Source organism: Hordeum vulgare, chromosome 4H (genome assembly GCF_904849725.1).
Source record: "Hordeum vulgare subsp. vulgare chromosome 4H, MorexV3_pseudomolecules_assembly, whole genome shotgun sequence".
Lineage (NCBI taxonomy): Eukaryota > Viridiplantae > Streptophyta > Magnoliopsida > Poales > Poaceae > Hordeum > Hordeum vulgare.
In genome coordinates, this window is record NC_058521.1 from 554342447 (window position 1) to 554352796 (window position 10350).

The following is a 10350-nucleotide window of genomic DNA, read 5'->3' on the forward strand; positions in this document are numbered from 1 at the left end:
AAGAAACCAAGAACCCGCTCTCCGTCTCCGATGCGTAGAGCCCACCCCCTCACCTCCGCATCGGTCCAGCTCAAGCGACCCATGGAGCAGTTCCACCACGGCCAGCACGTGCGGCTGCCGAGGTCGCCGGGAACTCACGACTGCCGAGTCGGAACCGGCGTTGGCTCGGAGCACGTTACTCTGTGGCCCTCCGCTGGCGGGCTCGACCGAGCGCGCAAGGCTGGCAGCCGGTCATCCTCGTGCACGCGCTCACGCCGCCCTCCCTCGTGCGCACCTCCTGCGCGATGCCGCCGGCGCCGGCGTACGCCGTCCTCGCTTCAGCATTCAGGACCAGAAACCCCATCTGCGGTACGAATACTACCCACCCCATCCTTTGTGCCTCTCTTTGCTCCCATTATTACCCTCCTCGTCCATCAAGCGAACGCGTCCATTAATCCCATCTCGCACACCCCATATCCAGACTTTGCCTGATTTCCAGACGTAGCATTGGGAAAACAAAGTGACACGCCATGGAAACTCGAGACAAATGCTAACTCAAAACATTTTTGTGCACAGTTCATAGGTGGCTCGCTGTTTTTGATTGGTGCATGCCAGCTATTCGACAGAATGTATCGGAGGTGCTTCCTGATGCAATATTGCCTCCAGGCTTCCGCCCAAGCATTGTTCCAAGAGGATACGTTCTCGGGTCGCCAAGGCTTTGCCATACCAGCGCTTCAGGGGACTCCCTAGATGTCCGCGTCGGTGAAGTTCTGAGAGTTCTCAAGTCTTGTGATGCTGATGCTGACCTCAGCAAAGACCTGTGTCGGTTTGCCGATGAGATTGACAGGGATGTTGTTCTGGAAGTCCTCCAGAAGCAGAGGTCCAATTGGCAGGTCGCGCTGCTGTTCTTCACTTGGGCGGCTGGTCTGCCTACGTATGAGCACGGTCCGAGGACATACATCGAGATGCTTGACATCCTTGGGCGGATGAAGAAGGTCAGGCTTATGAGACAACTCTTCGATGAGATTCCTGAACAACGCCGCGGGTTGGTCGTAACGAACATGATGTTTGCTGTCCTGTTGAACCGGTATGCAGGGGCTCACAAGGTGCAAGAAACGATCGAGATATTCTACAAGAGGAATGATTATGGGTTTGAGGTTGACTTGGTTGGATTCCAGATACTTCTGATGTCGCTCTGTCGTTACAAGGACGTCGAGGAGGCTGAGGCCCTCTTTCTTCAGAAGAAAGATGAGTTCCCTCTTGTCATAAAGAGCCGGAACATCATTCTTAACGGTTGGTGTGTCAAGGGAAGCCTGCCTGATGCTAAAAGGGTTTGGAATGAGATCATTGCATCTAAGTTTAAGCCGGACCTCTTCACATATGGTACGTTCATAAATGCACTAACCAAAGCTAATTCATATCCTCTAAACACAAAAGTATTGAAATCCAGACACAAGTCAGGATTCTGGAGCATATTGTCAAGGTAACAGCTCAATCTGCATTTTCTAAGGTCTATGTGCATTGTTGTTGCATTATTGTAAGCTGCAACAATATAAACTTGCATATTCTAGGAGAAAAAAATAGGAGGTGGATGTACCAAGAAGTGTCATGTTTAATTTCCTCCATTTCATAATTCATGTCTGTAATTTAAGCGGGGCATTATTTTCTACATGAATTTGTCAAACTAACAATACAAGGCACTAAGCTTGTGTTACTCCAGGTGTGAGTTAGAAGTAAAAAAATGGTACCACCAGACTAGTTATCCATCCGTTTATACAATGATTAGATCACAAAACCGTACAGGTGGGGAGTGCCAAGTGTGAGCAGTAAACTTACGTCAGAAGTCCCAAATTCCTCCATGTACACGTGCGCGAGGCAGCCCCCAGCTGAATGCCCTATCAATGATAGTTTCTCATCTACAAAGCGTCAATAATTCACAGTAAGGATGAATGCTCTTACTTTTATAACCGTGCTCTTATCTTTCAGTAGGTAAGGACTGATAATTTGATCCCATCGCTTCCAAGTCTCAAATCATTACTCATTGTGCAGTTTTCTTGTTAGCTTACTGTCGTGCAAGCTTCTTTCTTAAACTATGAAATCTGAATGTTTCTGAATGTTGAGAGTCGCTCCCATCATTTTTGTTGCATCATTACCTTTGCTATCTTTGCTAGAATCACCATCACAAGATAGTCAGACCTGAAAGGTTTTATGATTGTCAAAATTATCGCCCAAGAAGTAGATTGCTGTAAATAGAAAAAAATCAAAAAAATATCAGGTTGGGAACATGGAAGACAATGATCTATAATGTCACATGTTCGAGTCTCTTAATAACAATAGTATACTTGGCTAGATGTAAGCAATCATCTTGGATCTATAGATGGGTTGATGGATGAATGATGCATTTATGCTCTCAACCTGACAGGCAAACAATCAGGCATTATACTGTACAATGCAAAGATGTCCATACATTTTTGTGAAAGTATTACCACACAAAAGCTAGAGTTAAATACTCATACGTTTACTGTCTATATATCAAGGAGTATCTCTCAAGAAGCTATATCCCGGATATGCGTATGCGTCTATATTATTTCGGATATGCGTATGCGTCTATATTTTTGTGAAAGTATTACCAAATATTTTTTCTTTAACAGTCTTGCCCCTATTTGATTTATGATAACTAACGAAACTTGGGTCACAGAAAAGATTGCGAGGGTCACAGAAAGTGAACTAAAGGAGCGCATGAGGAAGGGTGTCTATGGTGAAATTTATAATTTCCCCTTCAAGCAGTTTGATACTATCCTTGACATGGAAAAAGATGAGTTGGCTCCTGAGATAGAAGAGGAAGAAGTAAGACAGTATCGATTGTTCTCAGTATGATTTTTTGACATGAGTATGAATATTCTTGATGTCATCATACACCATGTCGCCTATAAACATTGATAAAATCGAACACATCTTATTGTCTTGTCAGTTGTCACGTACGATTTGCTGTCCAACACATAAAGTAGTAGTGGCCTAGGGGGGATCAGTAATTATGCTTTTCTCTTTATGAAAGCTCTTTGGATGATTTCTTTATTGTAGAGGTTCTCCCAAAATATGCATTTGTTTCACAATGTTAGTTTTTCTTTCAAAGTGATTTCATCGTACCGTACGCTAATTTGAACTAGCACAAATTCTCGCTGGAGCATAATTTGTTCCTCACCTTTCCGCAACAGGTGGAAGAAGACGAGGACAGGGGTAGCAGGCAAAGGACGCGAATGTGATTCTCCAGGCACGACTTCAGTAACATGCTTGGTGTCGATGATGTTGTACTTTAGATAATTTTGCCTGTCTTTCTCGTGATGACCGCAACTCTCTTCTATGTGATGGTAGTTTAGATGAACGATATCGACTTGTAATGTGAAGACAAACTCGCTACTCGCGGTCTCGAGACTTGTAATGTTCTAACTTTGTTCGGTATTTTAAATTCGGAGACTAATATGATGAATTGTATTCGGAGACCAATCTTCTATTGTATTCGATAAATTTGCTGTTTATATGTTGTGCTCTCTATATTCTGTGCAGTAATATGTTTTGTAATCTGTGCAAATATCAGAAAAAAAGAAAAAAATAATACCTAATATTTATACTAGTGGCGCACCACTCAGCACTTTAGTGGCGCACTGCAAAAGCACACTAGTGGCGCATCGTCAACTAGTGCGCCATTAGTAAGCCAGAGCACATGGGTAAATATGGCCCCTCGGAGGCATACTAATGGCGCACCATGAGCTATACTAATGGCGCACTGCCTGGTGCACCATTAGTATACCAGATACTAATGGCGCACGATGAACTATACTAATGGCGCACTGCCTGGTGCGCCATTAGTATACCAGATACTAATGGCGCACCATGAGCCATACTAATGGCGCACTTCCTGGTGCGCCATTAGTATACCAGATACTAATGACGCACCTGTGGTGCGCCATTAGTAAAAAAAATCTAATGGCGTGATGCTAGTGGCGCACCTATAGTGCGCCATTAGTAGCCAAAACAGGTGCACCACTAGCAGCTCGGACCGACATTACTCGTACGCTTACGAGAGACTGGTTTCATCGCTACGAGCAACTCCGTTGCTCAAAGATGACTGGCGAGTGTCGGTTTCTCCACCTTTAGTTGAATCGGATTTGACCGAGGAGGTCCTTGGATCAGGTTAAATAGAAATTCATATATCTCCGTTGTGGTGTGTGCGTAAGTAAGATGCGATCCTACTAGATACCCATGGTCACCACGTAAAACATGCAACAACAATTAGAGGACGTCTAACTTGTTTTTGCAGGGTATGCTTGTGATGTGATATGGCTGACGATGTGATGTGATATATTTGATGTATGATATGATCATGTTGTAATAGTTAATATTGACTTGCACGTCGATGGTACGACAACCGACAGGATCCATATGGTTGTCTTTAAACTAATGTTTGTGCTTGCAGATGTGTTTACTATATTGCTAGGATGTAGCTTTAGTAGTAATAGCATGAGTAGCACGACAACCCCGATGGCGACACGTTGATGGAGATCATGGTGTGGCACCGGTGACAGAAGATCGTGCCGGTGCTTTGGTGATGGAGATCAAGAAGCACGTGATGATGGCCATATCATGTCACTTATTATTGCAAGGGTATGGGTCACTAGAAGCACAACTGCCCCAAGTATCTGGCTGATAAGAAGGCGTCCAAAGAAAAATCAGGTATATTTGATATACATGTTATTGATGTGTACTTAACCAGCTCTCGTAGTAGTGCATGGGTATTCGATACCGGTTCTGTTGCTCATATTTGCAACTCGAAACAGGAACTGCGGAATAAGCGAAGGCTGGTGAAGGATGAAGTGACGATGCGCGTGGGAGATGGTTCCAAGGTTGATGCAATCGCCGTCGGCACAGTTTCACTTCAGTTACCATCATGATTAGTTATGAATTTAAATAATTGTTATTTAGTGCCTGTGTTAAGCATGAACATTATATCTGGATCTTGTTTATTGCGAGACGATTACTCGTTTAAGTCAGAGAATAATGGTTGCTCTATTTCTATGAGTAATATCTTTTATGGTCATGCACCCAATGTGAGAGGATTGTTCATATTGAATCTTGATAGTGATAATACACATATACATAACATTGAGACCAAAAGAGTTAGAGTTAACAATGATAGCGCCATGTTTTTATGGCACTACCGCTTAGGTCATATTGGTGTAAAGCGCATGAAGAAACTCCATACCGATGAACTTTTGGAGTCACTTGACTTTGATTCACTTGACACGTGCGAACCATGCCTCATGGGCAAGATGACTAAAACTCCATTCTCCGGAACAATGGAGCGTGCAAGTGACTTGTTGGAAATCATACATACCGATGTGTGTGGTCCGATGAGTGTGGAGGCACGCGGCGGATATCGTTATTTTCTCACCTTCACTGACGAATTGAGTAGATATGGTTATGTCTACTTGATGAAGCACAAGTCTGAAACATTTGAAAAGTTCAAGCAATTTCATAGTGAAGTTGAAAATCATCGTAACAAGAAGATCAAGTTCCTACGGTCTGATCGTGGGGGTGAATATCTGAGTTTCGAGTTTAGTGCTCACTGATACGTCTCAAACATATCTATAATTTTTGATGGTTTCATGCTGTTATCTTGTCATCTTTGGATGTTTTATGTACCTTTTATATCTTTTTTGGGACTAACTTATTAATTTAGTGCCAAGTGCCAGTTCCTGTTTTTTCTGTGTTTTTGGCTCTTTTCAGATCCGATTTTGGAACGGAGTCCAAACGAAATAAAATCCCCGAAATGATTTTTTCCCGAACGGAAGAAGATCAGGGGGCTTGAGGGCCAAGCCAGGAGGGCTACAGGGGGCCCACAAGCCCCCTATCTGCCACGAGGGGGGTCGGTGGCGAGTAGGCTTGTGGCCTCCCTGGCGCCCCCCTGACCTAGTTCCTTGGCCTATATACTCCCAAAAATATAGAAACAAATCAAGGGATCCACGAAAATACTTTTCCGCCGCCGCAAGCTTCCGTTTTCGCGAGATCTCATCTGGAGACCCTTCCCGATGCCCTGCCGGAGGGGACTTTGGAGTTGGAGGGCTTCTTCATCATCATCATCGCCCCTCCAATGACTCGTGAGTAGTTCACTTCAGACCGACGGGTCCGTAGTTAGTAGCTAGATGGCTTCTTCTCTCTCTTGGATCTTCAATACAAAGTTCTCCATGATCTTCATGGAGATCTATCCGATGTAATCCTCTTTGGCGGTGTGTTTGTCGAGATCTGATGAATTGTGGATTTGTGATCAGATTATCTGTGATATATATTTGAGTCTTTGCTGATTTCTTATATGCATGATTTGATATCCTTTTAAGTCTCTCCGAGTCTTGGGTTTTGTTTGGCCAACTAGATCTATGATTCTTGCAATGGGAGAAGTGCTTGGTTTTGTGTTCTTACCGTGTGGTGACCTTTCCCAGTGACAGTAGGGGTAGCAAGGCACACATTGAGTAGTTGCCATCAAGGGTAACAAGATGGGCTTTGTCGTTGATATGAGATTGTCCATCTACATCATGCCATCTTGCTTAAGGCGTTACTCTGTTCTTTTGGACTTAATACACTAGATGCATGCTGGATAGCGGTCGACGTGTGGAGTAATAGTAGTAGATGCAGAAAGTATCGGTCTACTTGTTTTGGACGTGATGTCTATAGATATAATCATTGCCATAGATGACGTCACGACTTTGCGCGGTTCTATCAATTGCTCGACAGTAATTCATTCACACACCGTCTAGTTGCTTTCATGAGAGAAGCCACTAGTAAACACTACGGCCCCCGGGTCTATTCACATCTATCGTTTCAACTTTTTCTTTTACTTTGCTTTGTTACTTTCTTGCTTTCAGTTCTCACTTGGCGAACAATATATAAGGGATTGACAACCCCTTCATTGCGTTGGGAGCAAGCTTTTTGTGTTTGTGCAGGCACTTGTGATACTCCTTCACTGGATCGATACCTTGGTTCTCAAACTGAGGGAAATACTTACCACCGCTGTGGTACATCACCCTTTCCGCTTCGAGGGAACACCAACGCAAGGCTCCAAGGCCACGGGGGAAATCCTTTGCATATTTTCCTAGGAAGTCCCTTATGGCGTAGCCGTAGCAGAAGGATTCCTGGTGCCGTAGCACGTTTCTGGCGCCGTTGGAAGGTCTTTTGTTGCAGTAGCAGAAGTATTTCTGGCGCCGTTGCCGGGGAAGGAGAGATCTACCCAAGTAGGTCTCACAAACTCATCTCTTGCATTTACTTTTTTGCCAGTTGCCTCTCGTTTTCCTCTCCCCCACTTCACCATTTGCCATTTTCATTTGCCTTTCTCCTTTGCCTTTTTCGGTTGCCTTTTTCGCTCGCCCTTTTCTTTCGCTCTTCTTCTGTTCGCCTGCGTTGCCACGTGCCTTCAATATGCTTGCATCTTCGCTTGCTGAAAATCTATTGATATGGATCCTCATCCACTTGCTAATCTCTTTAAGAGATCCACTTATGTGGAACCAATTGTTAGTGAGTTGAGTGCACTTGACTTTCTCTATGGAGTTTTGCTTGAGATGCGTGAATCTGAAAATCGTGATGAAGAAATTTATGAAATGATTCACGAGGGCTCCTTGAACGAAAAGCATGATTGCAATGATTTCATTATAAATTCTATTAATGACAATCATGCTAAAAATATGCAAAACCCTAAGCTTGGGGATGCTAGTTTTGCTATGTCCACTACTTGTTGCAATAATCATGATTGGGGTGATGATCTTTCTTATGATCTTGAAAATTTGTTCAAACCTCATGATGAATATGATATTTGCAATAATATTGAAAGTGGGTTTGGAGAAGTCATGACTTTAGTTGATGATAATCCCACTATTTTTGAAGAGCGTCAACTTTGCATGCATGTGGATCATGAAAAGAATATCCTATGGGATAGCTATATTGTTGAATTTTAATATGATCCCATATATAATTGCTATGAGAGAGGAAAATATTTTGGTAGAAACTTTCATGCTACCAAATTACCTCTCGTTATGTTGAGATTGCTCTTGTCTCTTTCTTCTTCCTTGCATATGGAAACTATTGGTTGTCTTGCCTATTTGTTTTCCTATAAAATGCCTATGCATAGGAAGTATGTTAGACTTAGATATGATTTTCACATGCTTTATGATGCTCTCTTTGTGCTTCAACTCTTGTCTTTTGTGTGAGCATCATTGACGCCTAGCTAAGTGCGTTAAACAATAGCGCTTGTTGGGAGGCAACCCAACCAATCTATCCTTTTTCTTTCTGTTTTGTGTTTTCCACACTTTCATAATTCTGATATGATTGTGTTTTTTGTGTTTCTTTTTGCGTTTGTGCCAAGCAAAACCGTTATGATTAGTCTTGGGGATGATCGTTTGGTCATGCTGGAAAAGACAGAAACTTTCTTCTCACGAAAAGAATTTTCATTTTTTTACTGTAAGAGCTTTTGAGTTGACTCTTTCTGCTGCTGATTTCTACGCAAATTCTTCAGACTGTCGTAATTTGTCAGAATTTTTGAAGTAATAGAAGTATACGAAGTATACAGATTGCTACAGACTGGTCTGCTGTTAACATATTCTGTTTTTGTTGTGTTGGTTGCTTATTTTGATCAAACTATGGATAGTATCGGGGGGTATTAGCCATGGAAGATTGAAAATACAGTAACACAACATCAGCATAAGTAGAATTTAAGTTTGCTACAATAACTAAGGAAGTGGTTTGCTTTCTTATACTAATGTTATCACGAGTTTTTGTTTAAGTTTCGTGTTGTGAAGTTTTCAAGTTTTGGGTGAAGTTCTTATGGACAAAGAGATAAAGAGTGGCAAGAGCTCAAGCTTGGGGATGCCCAAGGCACCCCAAGAGATTCAAGGATGCCGTAAAAGCCTAAGCTTGGGGATGCCCCGGGAAGGCATCCCCTCTCTCGTCTTCAATCCATTGGTAACGTTACTTGGGGCTATATTTTTATTCACCACATGTTATGTGTTTTTGCTTGGAGCGTCTTGTATCGTAGGATTCTTTTATTTTTGTTGTGTCACAATCATCCTTGCTGCACACCTAGAGAGACAGACATGCACTCACCGTGATTTTGTCGAGCTTCACTTATATCTTTTGGTAGACAATTCAGCTCACATGTGCTTCACTTATATCTTTTGAGCTAGATACTTTTGCTCTATGTGATTCACATATATCTTTTAGAGCACAACGGTGCGTGGCTTGGTAGTTGATCTATGCTTTGAAGGTAGTCTCAAAAGGGGTAGCTATCCAAAGGGATACGAAAACTTCCACCTTCTTGTGCATTGAATAGTTAGAGAAGTTTGATTCATCTCAATTAGTTTTGAGTTGTGGTTTTGGTAATATTGAAGTTATGCTAGTAAGGTGTTGTGGATCTAGAAATACTTGTGTTGAAGTTAGTGATTCTCGTAGCATGCACGTATGGTGAACCGCTATGTGATGAAGTCTGAGCATGATTAGTCTTTTGATTGTCATCCTTTGTGTGGCGGTCGGGATCGCGCGATGGTTTATACCTACCAACCCTTCCCCTAGGAGTATGCGTTGAATGCTTTGTTTTGATTACTAATAAAACTTTTGCAACAAGTATATGAGTTCTTCATGACTAATTTTGAGTCCATGGTTTAGATGCACTTTCACCTTCCACCATCACTATCTTCTTAGTGCCGTGCAACTTTCGCCGGTGCACAAAAACCACCATTAGCCTCCCTCAAAACAGCCACCATACCTACCTACTATGGCTTTTTCAAAATCATTCCGAGATATATTGCCATGCAACTACCACCATGACATGTGCCACCACGTCTACATTGCCATTGCATGATCGTAAGATAGCTAGCATGATGTTTCCATTAATGTCTATGCCATGCTAGATCATTGTCACGGTACACTACCGAAGGCATCCCATATAGAGTCAGCGTTGCTCTAAGTTTTGAGTTGTAAGTGTGATGATCATTGATACGTCTCAAACGTATCTATAATTTTTGATGGTTTCACGCTGTTATCTTGTCATCTTTGGATGTTTTATGTACCTTTTATATCTTTTTTGGGACTAACTTATCAATTCAGTGCCAAGTGCGAGTTCCTATTTTTTCTGTGTTTTTGGATCTTTTCAGATCTGATTTTGGAACGGAGTGCAAACGGAATAAAATCCCCGAAATGATTTTTTCCCGAACGGAAGAAGATCAGGGGGCTTGAGGGCCAAGCCAGGAGGGCTCTAGGGAGCCCACAAGCCCCCACTCCGCCACCAGGGGGAGGCGGCGGTGGCAGGGCTTGTGGCCTCCCTGGCCGCCCCTG

The 10350-nt window shown here is 42.8% G+C and overlaps 1 protein-coding gene across 1 annotated transcript; it reads left to right on the forward strand.

The window, feature by feature from the left end:
- The first annotated feature begins 284 nt into the window (after window positions 1-284).
- On the forward strand, window positions 285-1466 carry LOC123450746 (putative pentatricopeptide repeat-containing protein At3g15200). Its single transcript, XM_045127851.1, has 2 exons — window positions 285-348; window positions 556-1466. The coding sequence occupies exons 1-2, from the start codon at window positions 285-287 to the stop codon at window positions 1464-1466; spliced, it is 975 nt and encodes a 324-aa protein (XP_044983786.1).
- Window positions 1467-10350: the final 8884 nt, after the last annotated feature.